The 16,319-nt window shown below is 41.8% G+C and overlaps 1 protein-coding gene across 1 annotated transcript in view; it reads right to left on the bottom strand.

The window, feature by feature from the left end:
* Positions 1-16,319, bottom strand: part of CEP89 (centrosomal protein 89) — an 83,116-nt gene that overhangs the window by 14,640 nt on the left and 52,157 nt on the right. Inside the window, 4 exon segments of the mRNA XM_045293871.1 lie at positions 2,615-2,704; positions 7,640-7,781; positions 8,737-8,904; positions 13,558-13,738. Coding sequence (XP_045149806.1) covers positions 2,615-2,704; positions 7,640-7,781; positions 8,737-8,904; positions 13,558-13,738 — 581 coding nt within the window.

Raw genomic sequence — 16,319 nt, 5'->3', positions numbered from 1 at the left:
TCTAAGAAACTGAGATTTCAGATTCACATTTTGCCCTCTCTATTGATGTATATGCCTGATAAAGGTTTGCAGCCTTACCACTATATATACTCACTGTAAAATAAACTAGCTCTCTTCCTTTTGATAAGCCTCTGTATCCCATATTCTTTGTCCTAAGGACTATGGGGCTGGATTCCACCAGGCCAAACTGCTTCTCTTTCTGCCACAGCCCCAACAAAAACTGTGCTGGCTGGTGGAGCCTGCAGTCTGCATAGAGAATGGAGTTTACCACAGGCAGGTGGCCCAAAGGAGAAGGGCAGCCATAATGGTGCAGTGCTATGAACTGTCTGATGTGGCCCTCATGGTTACAGTCTGTCAGGGTAATTCTGCCCCTAACACATCATCACGGGTCTGGTAGGTGCAACTGTACAGCAATAATAAGTAAAGTCATAGAGAGCATGAGAGATAGAAGAGAGATTGAAATAATGGAGTCAGACACATTTCATATGTCACTTGGCAGTCCATGTGGAGAGAGAGATATTTAATGCTAACCAAGGCTTTTATGTTTTCTGGGGACATGCAAGCCCCTTAATTACAGGTGAAGACATACGTCACAGGAAAGGGTTTTGCTATTGGTAATACAGTAATGGGAGGGGGGTGATCTAGGGGTATGCACGCAATAGGAAGAGGAGCGATTGGGGGTACACATGTGGCAAGATGGGCAGATCCTAGATTCAGGATGCCAGCCTAACTTTGGATGTCTCTGAGCAAGTCTGATATGTTCTCCGGATCTCCAGAGCAACCATTATCAGCAGGGTGTGAACCCCACCTACAGGAACCAATCTAATGGTCGCAAGCTTTTAGAGAGAAGTAGCCCATTGTCCTTAGCAGCAGGGAGCAGGCCTACCCCTGGGACAGACTGTAGTCTGGCAGCTGACTGCCTTAAGGGAGGTAACTTGACAATCACTTACCATTAGCTGGTAGCAGTGTCCTAAGTCTAACATATATTTGAGGGAGATGACTTAGGAGAAAGCTTTCTGTTTCCCACAAGTCTTCACAACAACTCCCCATAGAAATATTTCTTTGTGGGTGAAGGGAGACGTCAGACAGTGCAAAATATGACAAAATAATCATTTGTAAATGATCAAGGGTTCATGGGGGGGGGTAGCGGGGAGGGAGGGGAAAAATGAGAAGCTGATGCCAGGAGCTTGGGTGGAGAGCTGATGTTTGGAGAATGATGAGGTCAATGAATGTACAAATGTGCTTTACACAATTGATGTGTGTATGGATTGTGATAAAAGTTGTACATCAACATGCTGTTTTTTGGTGGGGACTACTCACTGTGACAGATAGATTAGGGATAAAGGGGGCTTGTCTCCACCAAATGCAACAGTAAATGGGTTGGAAAGGAATCAGGCAGCTATTAGACACCTGTGGGAAAATCCAGAACAGAGCATGTGCAGGCAAAGGCCACCTAGTGACATGACATCACATAGAGCACCTGAATTTAGCCAATATTGATTGGCTAATACACTCAACCACACCGCCCAGCCGGTGAGGCTAAGAGGGCACAAGTAGCAGTCTGAGGCAAGTCACTCCTCTCTCACAGGGTGGAGCGCAGGGGTGCATACACGCCCCAAAGCACACTCAGGGCTCAAACTCTCACGCTCTCTGGCCACCCTTTTTCAGGTGGCTCCCTTGCACGTCAGAGTGCAGGAGCTCTCCTGTGTGCGAGCAGGCCTTCGGGACCACACTCTATCCCGAGCTTGTCTTCCTTTCTCAGTTCAGGCACTCATTTGGCTCTGTGGACTCCTCATCGGCCATTTTTCCATGGGATTTTTCGCACTCCCCTGAAGCGGTCATTTTCAGTGGTGAACTTTTTTTTTCAGCATGTCTGTTAATTAATGTTTCTTTGGATAGTTATTTTTTTCTTTTTTTTAAAATCATTTTATTGGGGGCTCCTACAACTCTTATCACAATCCATCCATTGTGTCAAGCACATTTGTACATTTGTTGCCATCATCATTCTCAAAACATTTGCTTTCTGCTTGAGCCTTTGGTATCAGGTCATTTTCCCCTCCCTCCCCCCTCCCTCATGAACCCTTGATCATTTATAAATTATTATTATTTTGTCATATCTTACACTGTCTGATGCTACCCTTCACCCACTTTTCAGTTGTCCATCCCCCAGGGAAGAGGTTATATGTAGATCCTTGTAATCGGTTCCCTCTTTCCACCCCTACCCTCCCTCCACTTCAGTGGTGAACTTTGCCACGCGCCCCCCCCCCCCCAGAAAAAACAAACACACCAGGTATTGTCTGAAGCTGTAATGCCTGAAACTTCCCTTTCCCTCATAAAAGCTACTTGGATTTACAAAAGTGCTTTTGCCACTTGACTTCTTTCAGCGTTGAGATGCAAGAACCGAGGTAAACCATCCCAGAAACCTAACAATTGTTCGTTAAATGAGTCGAGAGATGCTAATTTCTGCCAATGAAACCGTACAGTTTTGTTTTGTAGATGACAGTGAGGTAATCCTGCAAAATGTGTTACTTTCTTAAAGGTAGAACAGTGCACCCACTAGGTCTTCATTCCCATTTGAAAATGGCAGCTCTGAGGCTAAATCATGTCTACTTACCTTGACTTTTTCCTCCAATTTTCCCAGGCGAATATTGCCTTTCACTATTGTGTCGAAAAGGCCATGCTTCTCACTTTCAAAAAATTTAGCCTAAGTAGGAGGGTAAAAAGAACAGTAATGTACTTTTTAACTTGACTAATTTGATGATTACAAAGTTCAAGATAATGAAATATGTATATGAAATATATTAATGTATAATGCCATTCTCCATGCCAAACATGGCAGACAATATGTCCAAGAGGGTTCTGTCTCGAAGACCAATAATTTAGATTATTATCCAGATGGAAAAATAACCAAACCAGACACACCTTCAAGCCAATAGCTCTTATGCCTATAGATGACCACATAGGATTTACTGCAGATATGCAGGAATGGTTCTACATTGTAAAAATCAATCAGTATAACGTACTGTATCAAAAGAACAAAGGGTAAGAACCACACGACCATCTCTATGGATGCAGAGAGCGCATTTGATAAAATCCACCACACTCTTGATGAACGAAGACTAGAATAGCAGGGAAACTCCTCATTATGATTCAGGGCATCCATTGCCCTTATTACACTCAATGGAAAAGACGGAGAACTTTCCCTTTGAAATCGGGAGTATGGAGGACCTAATGTCGGGGGTTTAAGTGGAGAGAAAATGTTTTGAGAAATGATGTACAAATGCGCTTTACATAATTGATGTGTGTATGGATTGGGATAACAGTTGTATGAGCCCCTAATAAAATGTTTTAAAAAAAAAAAGAAATCGGGAGTATGACAAGGGTATCCACACCTGCTTGTGGTCGTTGCTCAGTGCTATCCCATCAGTTTGGACTCAGCGACAACATAGGGACAACAGAAGGAAACACTGCTGGTCCTGGGCTATCCTCACAATTGTTCCCATGCTTGAGCCCATTATTATAACCGTTGTGGCAATCCACCTTGTTGAGGGCCTTCTTCTTATTCACTGCCTCTCTACTTTACCACAATCACTACTTCTACTGAATATTTTATTAGAACTCCTAGCCACAACCATAAGACAAAATAAATAAAAGCTATCAAAAAAAACCAAAAAACAAAACACTATCCAGATTTGGAAAGAATAACATTATCTCTATTTCTGGATAATATGATCCTATATATACATAGAAAATCTCAACGTCCAGATGCAACTTCAAGAGCTAATAGAGAAATTTAGCAAAATGAGGCTATAAGGTCAACAAAGAGAAATCAGCTGGGTTTCTCTACACCAACAATGAAAAATCTGAAAGACTAAGTAGGGAAACAATGCCATTTACAATGGCACCTAAGAGCAAAATACGTAGGGATAAGTCTAACCAGGGAGGTGAAGCACACAAATAACAGAAACTATATAAAACACCGTTGAAAGAAATTCAGGAAGATTTAACTAGATGTAAAGTTGTTCCATGCTCATGAATTAGAAGGCTTAATGTTGTTACCACCTGAAATAGTTAAGGTTTATTTGCCAACCTGGCTGGTGAACAGATGTGGGATCAATTGAAGGGCTGAGAGATAAATGGCTCGGTGAGCCTTGCCTTTCTAGTTCCTAGGTCTCTTGCTCTCTGATGGTCAGACCGAGTGCTGCTGCCTTAGCCAGTTCCCTGCTTCAGCTGGCAAGGCTCACTTCCTGCAAGATAACCCTGAGAAGCCACATGGACCTACCTCAATGCAGCCTTGAGTGCTGGAGCACCCATGTGGAGACCCCTGCTAGCGCTGAGATGCTTACACGCTCACTGATTCGGCTTTCCTCCTACAGTCAGTGTCATTGCATGTCTTTTTTGAGATTAAAGAGGACTTTGTAGATCAGTGTCGAACATTTGGGCTAATGTTGGACTTCATGGACTTGGACAACACTGGGTTGGGATGTTTTCTTGATGTGCCCTTACCCTTTATAGAAAACTCTCTGTTGTACATATCAGTTTCTGTGGATTTGTTTTCCTAGTTTACCCAGACTAACACACCACCTAAGGTGATCTACAGAGTTAATGCTATCCAGATCAGAATTACAAGGCTTGTTTAAATAAATAGAAAAAAATCCTCAATTTCTTATGGCAAGAGGCTCCAAATAGCTAAAATAATGCTGATAGAGAAGAACAAAGTAGGACGACTCACCTTTCCTAACTTTAAAACATATTACACATCTAAAATAATAAAAACAGCCTGGTATCCTTATAATAATAGGCATATAGACCAAGGGAACAGGACTGAGAGTGTAAAAATCAACCCAGACATCCATGATCAATGGATCTTTGACAAGGATCTTAAGTCCACTGGATGGTAAAAGAAGAGCCTTGTCAATAAATAGTGCTGGGAAAAATTGGGTTTCCATTTTGATAAAGATGAAACAAGATTCATATTAAAAACAAATGGATTAAAAATGGATTAAGGACCTAAAAGTGCAAATTAAAATCATAAAAATTCTTAGGCCAATAAGAAGAGGCAAACTTTTTAAACAAGTAGAGTCAACAATGAAATTATTCATACAACGACAAAAACACAAACAACAAATGATAAAATAAATGGGACCTCATAAAAATTTTTAAATTTTCGGGATAAACAAGCTGGAAGAGAGAACAACGGGATGACAGTTCTGGGGGGACATGGGAGAGGGGGAGGTGGGGGGGAAGGAAGTGGGTGTTAACAAACTCAGGGACAAGGGAAAACAACTGATCCAAAAACAGTGGCAAGGAGGGTGTAGGAGGTCTGGCAGGGCTGGATCAAGGACAATGTAACTGAGAGGAATTCCTGAAACCCAAATGCAGACTGAACATGATAGTGGGACAAGAGGAAGGTACAAAGAAATAGAGGAAAGAACTAGGAGGCAAATGTCATTTATAAAGATCTAAATACAGGCAGATACAGATGTAAATATGTTTATATACAATGAGAAGGAAATAGATCTGTGTACATATATTTATAAGTTTAGTATTAAGGAAACAGCTGGACAGTGGGCCCCTACTCAAGTACTCCCTCAACACAAGAACACTTTGTTCTAACAATCTGGCAGTCTGAGATGCTCACCTTTCTGGCACGATCACTGAAGACAACAGGTGCACAAGCAAATGTGGTCAAGAAAGCTGATGGTGCCTGGTTATCAAAAGATACAGTGTCTGGGTCCTTAAAGGCTTGAAGATAAACAGGCAGCCATCTAGCTGAGAAACAACAAAGCCCACATGGAAGAAGCACACCAGCCTGTGAGATCAAGAGGTGTTGAGGGATCAGGTATCAGGCATCAAAGAACAAAAAAAATAGCATTATGCATGAGGCGGAGTGCAGAGTGGGGACCCAGGGCTATTTGTGGGCAATTGGACAACCCCTTGCAGAAGGGTCACGGGGAGGAGATGAGCCAGTCAGGGTGCAGTGTAACAATGGTGAAATATACAATTTTCCCCTAGTTCTCGAATGCTTCCTCCCCCCTCACTATCATGATCCCAATTCTACCTTACAAATCTGGCTGGACCAGGGGATGTACACTGGTACAGATAGGAACTGGAAACACAAGGAATCCAGGACGGATGAAGCCCTGAGGACCAGTGGTGAGAGTGGTAATACCAGGAGGGTGGAGGGAAGGTGAGGGAGAAAGGGGGAACAGATTACAAGGGTCTACATATAACCTCCTCACTGGGGGATGGACAGTGGAGAAGTGGGTGAAGGGAGACGTTAGACGGTTTAAGATATGACAAAATAATAATAATTTATAAATTATCAAGCATGGAGGAGGAGGGAGTGGGGAGGAAGGAGAAAAAATGAGGAGCTGATACCAAGGGCTCAAGTAGAAAGCAAATGTTTTCAGAATGATGAGGGAAACAAACATATACGTGCTTGACACATGGATGTATGTGTGGATTGTGTTAAAATTTGTACAAGCCCCCAATAAAATGATTTATTATTAAAAAGAATTAAAATTTTTTGTTTATCCAAATACTTTACAAAAAGTGTAAAAAGTAAATCCTATCACTTTTTCAATAATAATAGATAGCCATGTTGTTTTGACCACAGTATGTTGCACATGCACAATATGTATAGATGTCTATCTATAATAATGCCAGCAGCATCAGCCTTGATGGCTATGTGGTACCATCATCTAGGCCCATCAATAACGTAGTCAGTCAATTCCCTATATTGGGACGGGTACTATTAGAAACAATGCTGGGATGAGTATGGCTGAAGCTGCATCTTTGTGCTCTTTTAAAATATTTCCCTAGGATGAACTCTACTTAGCCTCTATTTCTTACATTTGCTCTTCAGACAAGGAACTTATTAGTTAGGTATACACATGCCTTGTGAGTTAGTTAAAGTGTATTGTGCCAACCTGGCCGATAAACACATGTGGGATCAATTGAAGGGCGGAGAGATGAATGGCTCAGTGAGCCTCCCCTTTCTAGTTTTCTGGTCTCTTGCTTTATGATGGTCGGACCAGGGTGCAGCTGCCTTAGCCAGTTCCCTGCTTCAGCTGCAAGGCTCACTTCCTGCAAGACATCCCTGAGGAGAAGCCACATGGAATTACCCTGATCGCACCCCTGGGTGCTGGAGAGCCGTGTGGAGACTCCTGCCAGCGCTGAGATGATTACCCTTTCACTGATTTGGCTTTCCTCCTGCAGCCGGCATCATAGTGTGTGTTTTGTGAGATGGAGGAGGACTTTGTGGATTGGTGTTGGACATATAGGTTAATGTTGGACTTGTGGGCTTGGGCAGCACTGGGTTGGGATGTTTTCTTGATGTGCACTTACCCTTTATTTAAAACTCTCTCTTATTCATGAGTTTCTGTGGATTTGTTTTCTAATGTACCTAGACTAACACACCTCGATGACTACTGTTCTACTTAGCAAAGTAAACCAATTTCATTCTCATAGCTTTTTAAATACAATTTGTCATTATTTTAAAAGTTTGAGTTACTCACCAAGCTCAAAATGTTTCTCCTGCTCCCCATGATTAAAAGGCAAAATTTTGGTAACCTGTGATAATAGTTGTTTGCATAGTAACTTTTACGTTACTTGTAATAACTCTGAGAAACCTTACCAAATGCATGAGCTTGTCCCGTTCCTGAGTGATATTCTCAGCAAGTCCAACAAGATTGGCCAAGTATTGGTGAGCAGATAGCTCATTCTCCAAGGCTTGTTCCACCTGCTTTCTGAGGACATCCATTTTCTTCTGAGATCGCCTATAAAGTAGAATAAGGAAAAAACCCTTCATTCGCTTGACTGGCTGGGGTACAGTGAATATCTGTATTACAAAAGTACCGAGGGTGTTAGTTAGCACCTAAAGTCCATACTCTTCAGCAACCTGCATCTTCTATTAAGGAGAGAAGAGGCCATCGGATTGCATTGTAAGCCAAGCACAATTATTGACTCTGAATCAAGTCAATAGAGGTCACATGTGCTTAGTCAATTAATGGGTTAATTATATGAAGGGGCTTCACAAAACTGGTGGAAATATGTAATTCAAAGATACTGGCACTTTTCCGTGAACTTTTTGAAGCCCCCTTGTGTAAGTTTTTGATTCTTATTCTAAAAGATGCTATTGAAAAAGAGACCCTGCAATTCCCAAAGCAGATTTATGGGAAATGGTTAGAGAAGCACTTTTAGAATTTCAGAGTCTTAGGGTTATCACCCCAACCGTCAGTAATGCTGGAGCTGTCCCACTCCATGGCCATGGAGCCAGTTCCCGCTCACAGGGGCCCAACAGGATCGAGCAGAGCTGCTCCTTAGGATTCCCAACAGCCTCATCTGTACACTTGAGAAACGCAGCCCAACAGAAAAGCTTTCACTACATGTTCGTTTGCTATCTCCACAATCTCAATGACAAATGTCCTGAAGTACTATCAAAAAATAAAAGATAAAAAAACTAAATAGAAGATCCACCAGTTGCCTTTTTTATAAAGATTATTAAGATGTTAAAAATAAGCTTAAGATGGGTAAAATGGAAGTTAGTAGTCTTGGGACTGAGGAAGGGGGGGATGTGTGTTTGATTAGTAGTTTAGTTGTTGAATACAAAGTTATGATCTGAAATGTCAACTCCCATATTACAATAAATAACTGTAATAATAAAATTGGTTAATTAATTTAAAGGGGGGAAAGGATACAAAAAATAAGCTTAAGAAATAAACAGTAATAAACCTATTTCTTTTCTGTGCAATTTCAAGTTCAGCTTCTAGTGCTTTGGCTTTAACTGTCAAATTGTTCTTCTCTAAAAGCAGGCTCTTTTTCTGTATTTGCAGGACTGTTAACTTTTCCACCAACTCGTCCATCTCAGCACTTCCTTTCTCTTCTTCCTTCTGCAACTGGCTGAAGGAGAAAAACACCACAAGGCATGTATCCAGTACACTGAGCTTTACACATGACAGCCACTGCCCGCAGGTGGTAAGCATCCCAGCCCCTGGCCGCTCGCGGAGCATTTGGAAGACCTGAAGACCTGTCCGTGCCCGGGATGAGCTCGAGGGCAGGAGAGCACGCACTGCCCTCTGAGCCCTTCTTCCACGTGTAATATTTGTTTATGTTTATGCACATATATTTTGTTGTCATGGTAAGATGCTATTGAGTTGGTTCTAATTCATAGTGATCCTAATTACTCCCAGGAAGAATGTAAGACAGCTCAATTTCTATGACTGTCAAAAAAAAATCCCAATGCTAAAACAAATTTTACTATACTTTTGTTTTCATGATAAAAGAACCTCCCCCGGCGCCCAAAATGAGGGCAAGTAATTTCAATGTATAATTTAGCAAAATAATGTAGAGGAAATGAAATGTTTGGATTGGTTCTCTTAGCAGATTTTCATGAAATGACCACCATTCCATAGATGGGACCACAGACACAGAGAGGGGGGGTCTCTCTGGGCACCACAGGAGGGTTACCCCTGGCGGACAACACACCTCAGGCTGCTTGGGTTGGGGGGGGGGCACCTCACTTCTTTCAGTGAGTTCACACTCCACTGAAGCTCTGGACACGCAACCAGCAATTATCCAAGCCATTTCCATTGCTCCCCAGTTCACGTACTGCTGGGAGCCACAGTCCTCCAGTCGTGACAGCACAGAGGGAACTCAGGCAACAATCAGGATGGCACAGAATAAAGTCAATAATTAAGATGAATTAAGTCCATCTTTTACCTTTCTTCTTCATTGGCTTTTGTGCTTTACTGACCAGAGGATACTGGGAAAGCGCTATGTTGGTGACGGGCAGTCAGAGGACAGTATCAGAACCTGGAAAGTGCCCCCCCTCCCCCCGCCCCATCTGGGTATGTATGCAGGGAAATTTCCACAGATTTGCAAAAGCTGACACACGCAAGAAAGCTGACTGCAGCACTGCTGACAGACAAACGTAAAAATCACCTAAACTTCCACCGATGGAGTAAACCAAGTGCTGCCGTTCACGGGTAGAGGACCAGCAGGGAGCAGTGTAAAAAGAATAAACCGCACGCCTGTCTTAACATGAACAGCAGCTTGGAAACTTGAGTGAAAACAGGATGCACAGTATACCTGAAGTATGGATTTGTTTACGTACGTTTAAACTATACTCCCCGAAATACTACATGCTATTCAAGTGAAAATTTGAAAATAGGGACATAGATACCCGTTAGCATTAAGAAAGTTCACATTGATTCCGCATACTTTTCTTTCAAGTTATTTTATTTAGGTTCATCTCAGAAATGTAACAGTAACTTTGGGTTTCGGTTTTGAGGTTTCATCAGCCTCACAGAATGAATTAGGGAGTATCCCTCGTTTTCTATTTTCTAGGGTAGTTTAAGATTAGATTTCTTTGTTTCTTGTTAGAAACCTCTAGGTCTGTAGTTTTCTCAAAGAGATGATCTTGGGATTCAGTTTCTTTAACGACTAAAAGAACATTTGGGTATTGTTCTTTTTGAGTCAGTTTTGGTGGATTATATTTTTCAAGGACTTGATTAAAAACAATTCATTTAAGTTCTTTATAGATGCATACACATTTTACCTTCTACTTGGTATATTAAGCCTTTTACATCTATGAATTGGTCCTCTTTGCCAAGTCATTTTTTTAACCTTACCCTCTATCCTGCTAGAGATATTAATATAACATTCCACCACTAATTTGGTAATTTAGTTTGTATCTGAATGGTGTACTTTTTCTACCCTTTCACTTTTGACCTTTCTGCTTTAGACAACAACATCAAAACAAAACAACACTGGTCATAGAGTTGACTCTGACTCCCAGCACCCACACAGGATTTGTGAGGCTGTACATTCTTATGGAAGCAGATAGCCTCATCTTTCTCCGGCCAAGTGGCTGGTGGGTTTGAACTGCCAACCTTACCGTTAGCCATTCAATACTTACCGAAGAGTACCACCAATAGATGCCACTATCTACAGGACCCCAGTGCCACAGTGGGGTAAATGTGGGGCTGCTCTCGGCCATCCTATAACCTTCCTTTCCAAGAGATGGGATGGGCTTGATGGCAGTAGGAATTGTTGCCTTCTTGTTCCACCTTTTGTTTTCCTCTCTTTTCTTGTGTTTGGAGATTTCTTTTTAGCCAGTCTTTCTTTCCATATACTAGTTAAAAGTTATAGCCATTCTGTTTCCAGACACCTCATTATGCAATTTAATTGCAACCTATAAAATGAGTCCACAACATCCCCTTGCAGAGGGAGGAGATAAGCCAGTCAGGGTGCGATGTAGCAACGATGAAAAATACAACTTTCCTCTAGTTTCTAAATGCTTCCCCACCACCACCACCTACTATCATGATCCGAATTCTACCTTGCAAGTCTGGCTAGACCAGAGGATGTACACTGATACAGATAGGAACTGGAAACACAGGGAATCCAGGGAGGATGATCCCTTCAGGGCCAGTGGTGTGAGTGGTGATACTGGGAGGGTAGAGGGAGAGTGGGTTGGAAAGAGGGTACCAATGACAAGGATCTACATGTGACCTCCTCCCTGGGGAACGGACAGCAGAAAAGTGGGTGAAGGGAGATGTGGACAGGGCAAGATATGACAAAATAATAATTTATAAATTATCAAAGGCTCATGAGGGAGGGGGGAGTGGGGTGGGAGGGGAAAAATGAGGAGCTGATGCCAGGGGCTTAAGTGGAGAGCAAATGTTTTGAGAATGATGAGGGCAATGAATGTACAAATGTGCTTTACACAATTGATGTATGTCTGGATTGTGATAAGAATTGTATGAGCCCCTAGTAAAACAATTGAAAAAAAATGAGTCCACAGCTTTATCTGCTTTTGAAAGGTTCAAAAATTTTAGAAAACAATTTGCATTTACTCCCTCCCTGATGAAGAGCTACTATTGATTATTTGTGGTTACCAGGAGCAACAGGGAAGGAGGGAAAAAGGAGACTGAGCTGCTGCTAAAGGTGATGGGAAAATATGGAAACAAATAATGGTGAAGCTTGAACAACATGAGAAACTAATGCTGTTGAACTGTACATGTGAAGAACACTGAAAAAGCAAACCAGTTTTTATATAATTACCACAAATCTAAAAATGGATCAATGGCCTATATAAGAAGTAAGATCATAAACTCCCTAGAGAAAACACTGAGGTACGCCTTGAGCCCTAGGTTCTGACAATGGATACCACACCAAAGCACAAGCAATAAAAGACAAAAAAGATCACTGGATCTCAGGAAAAGCAAGCACCCGTGCGCATCTCAGGGTTCGTGGACGAAGTGGAGGAGAGAACCTGCAGAGCTGGGGACTACCTGGGATCATATAGCTGATAAGGCTTAGTAGCCAGAACAGACAAAGGATTTATAGTCTGTAACAGCAAAAAGACAAGCAATCCAATTAGCAAATGGGCAAAGGACTAAATAATTTCCTCAAAGGGATGAGACAGTAAGCACAAGAAAAGATGCTTGGCTACTGGTACTCACTAGGGAAGTGGAAAACCCAACCACAGCCAAGTACCACTTCACACGCACTAGGATGGCCATTATAAAAAAGAAATGGACATTATGGGTCGTGGTAAGAATGTGGAGTCATCGGGACCCTCAGGTATTGCAGGTGAGCATGCAAAATTACCAATGACCTAGTTATTCCACTCCTGGGAAGCAGGAACTTGAAAGAAAGAACTCAAAACAGGCATGCATATACTAATGCCTATTATAGAATTATTCATAAATGTGAAAAGATGGAAACAATCCAAGTGCCCACCAATAGATGAATGGACAAAATGTAGTACATGAACACAATGAAGAATTATTCAGTCATATACTAAAGATGAACATGGATGAACCTTGAAAACTTTATGATGAATGAAACAAAACAGATGCAAAAGGACAGATATAGGACATGTCCAGACTAAGAAAAAGTACAGATGGGGAAGATTCCCACTGGTTGCCAGGGTAGGAGGGAGCAGAGCTACTGCTGGAAGAGCCAAGTTTCTGTCTGGGATGATGGACCAGTTCTGGAAATGGTTAGTGCTGACGGCAGCAATTCATGGTGAATATGATCAATATCACTGAATGGTATATTTGAAGATAGTTAAAAGGGCAAACTTTTTGTAATAACTATTTTACTGTAATACATTTTTTAAAATGAGAGAAAAGATATTTTCCTGGGTCATGAGGATTCACTTGTGACCTTTTTTATGCCTGTATTGTGGCTGTATCGTACTCTATAGTTGTAACCTTTCACTTCTGCAGGCCCCTGTTATTAGATAACTAAGTTTCTAGTTGGACTACTTTAAATTATGTTTGGTTCTATACTCAATGAACATTAGAACAACAGGAGAACCACACACACACACACACACACACACACACACACACACACACACACACACAAAATGTCAACCTCAAGGGCAGCCATATTTGACAAACTATTTCTCATTTTCCAAATTGGACACCTGTGCTCAGGTAGCTAGAAGGGCTCAGAAGGAGACTCCTCAGCATCTCTCCCCTCTACCTAGGACAACATGCATGGTGATTCATGAAAGACTCGAAAGCTATTACTGCCTACCTTTTTAATTCATTCACAATTGAAGTATGGACTTTCATTGCAATTTTGTCATCCAAGTGCTTTTTCAGTTCTTGGCATTTGTTGTGCAGGATTTTCAATTGCTCCTTGTTTTCCATTAGTTCCTTTTCTTGACTCTGGGATTTAGTCTCCAGGAGGATGAGCTGTTTAGTTAGTTTGGAAACTGAAAAAGTAAAAGCATACATAAAAACTTGTTACCAAAGATGCGATTAACTAGCTACTACTACAGAGAGCCAGCTTACAAAAATGATCCTTTAGAGATCATCAAAAAGGCCTGTGCTTCGAAACTGCTGGTCTTCTATTAAGTCAAGGATAGGGTAATATTCATACACATACAAGGAAGACTGTACAATAATATGACTATTATGTACATCTACATACCAACCACTAATGCCCAAGATGAAGACGCTAAAGATTCTTGCCAGCGTCTACAGTCAGTCTGAAATTGATCAAGCATGCAATGGAGATGCATTCATAATTACGGCTGACTGGAAGGAGAAAGCTGGAAACAATGAAGATGGTTCACTAGTTGGAAAATACACCATTGGTAAAAGAGACGACACCCAAGAGTGTATGATAAAATTTAGCAAGACCAACAACTTACTCATTGGAAATACCTGTTTTCCAACAACATAAGCAGTGACTATTTGGACACCACAAAATGAAATACTAAGGAACCGAATCTACAACTTCTTGGAAAGAAGTTATAAAGAAGTCCAATATCATCAGAGCAAGACAAGGGGCCAACTGCAAAAAAGACTCACATACAAGTTGAGGATGAAAATGAAGAAAATTGAAACAAGCCCAGGAGAGCCAAGCTATTATCTTGAGCATATTCCACCTGAATTTAGAAACCATCTCAAAATATATTTGACTGAACCCTAATGACCCAAGATGAGCTGAACTATGGGATGACACCAGGATGAAGAAAGGCATTCAAAAGACAGGAAAGAAAGAAAAGCCCCAAATGGATATCAGAAGAGACTCTGAAACAAAGTAAATAAAGCAAATGGAAGAAAAGCTCAAATCAAAGAGCTGAGCAGAAAAGTTCAAAGGAGAGCTTGAAAAGAGAAAGCAAAGTGACAGAACGACACGTGCAGGCCTGGAGCTAGAAAGCCAAAGGGAGGAACAGGCTTGGCGTTCCTCAGGCTGACGAACTGAAGAAGCAATGTCAGCCTCCAGTTGCAACAGTGAAGGCAAAATAGTAAACGATGCCGGACGCATCACAGGAAGAGGGAAGGAGGACACAGAAAAATAACTGCCTGCCATATAATCGTTGCAAGAGGTCCACATGATCAAGAACCAATAATACTGAACAAAGTCCAGACTGCACTGAAGATATTGCTGGAAAGCAAGGTTCCAGGAGCTGACGGGATACCAACTGCGATGCTTCAACAAATAAATAATAAAAGTGCTCACTCATCTATGCCAAGACTTTGGAAGACAGCTACCAGGCCGACTAACTGGAAGAGATCCATACTTGTGTACAGGCCAAAGAAAGGGGACATAATAGAATGTAGAAATCATTGAACATTATCATTAAGATCACATGGAAGTAATATTTTGTAGATGATAACTCAAAAATAGCTGCAATAATTCAATGATAGGAAGTGCCAGAAACTCAGGGCAGATTCAGAAGGGGATATGGGACAAGGGGTGATTGCCATGCCAGACGGGTCTTGGCTGAAAACAGAGAATGCCAGAAAGAGGTCTGCTTGTGTTTTCTGACCATGCACGGGCTTTTAACTCTGTGCCTAACAAACACTGATGACGTTACAGAAGCGGTACACAGATCTGATATGAACCAAAGCTTAAAATCAGGAAAGGTGTATGTCAGGATTGTATCCTTTCATCACATTGCCTCAACCTGGATGCCGAGCAAATAATTCCAAAAGCTGGAGCCTGTGAAGAAGGTGTCCTAACAATTGGAGAAAGACGCATGAATAACCTGCCACGTGCAGATGACGTCACCCGGAAGTGAAGAGGATCTGAAACGCTTACTGATGAAGATCAAAGACGAGCCCTCAGCGTGCATAACACGTCAACAGCACAGGAAAGAAGAACTTCTTCCCGGACCGATCACAGCACCATGTAAGGGGAGAAAAAACTGAAGTTGTCAAGAATTGCAGTTTACTTGGATCCACCATCCATGGCCATCCACAATCAAATGACACACTGCACTGGGCAGATGTGCTGCAAATAACTCCTTAAAGTATTAAAAAACAAAGATGCCACTATGAGAGCTAAGGTGCGCCTGACTCAAAACCCCAAAACAACAACATCAAAACGCTGTCACTGAACTGATTCCCACTGAAAGTGACCTCTATAGGGTTTCCGAGGCTATCGATCTTTATGGGAGCAGACAGCTTCATCTTTCTGCCAAGGAGCAGTGTGTTTGAACTTCCGACCTTGAGGTTCACAGTCCAATGTTTACCCATCATTGCACCACAGCCTGACCCAAGCCAGGGTATTTTTAATGGCCTCACATACATATGAAAGTTAAATACTGAATAAGGGAGATTGGAGAAGAATCGATGGTGTTGGGGAAGAAAATTGAACTGCTAGAAGTAAGAACACATCTGCTTAGCAGTGCAGTCAGAATGCGCTTTAGAAAGGAGGAGGGCACAACACAAGAATACTTTCTTCTAGTAAATTGGCATTCTATGATGCTCACCTTCCCGATACAACCGCTGAAGACAAAGCGGGTGAATAAGCAAATGCGGTGAAGAAAGCTGATGGTGCCC

This window comes from Echinops telfairi, unplaced genomic scaffold (assembly GCF_000313985.2).
Source record: "Echinops telfairi isolate 266 unplaced genomic scaffold, ASM31398v2 ScPeMD7_2291;HRSCAF=2852, whole genome shotgun sequence".
NCBI classification, from domain to species: Eukaryota; Metazoa; Chordata; class Mammalia; order Afrosoricida; family Tenrecidae; genus Echinops; species Echinops telfairi.
This window is presented reverse-complemented; position numbering and strand designations above follow the sequence as displayed.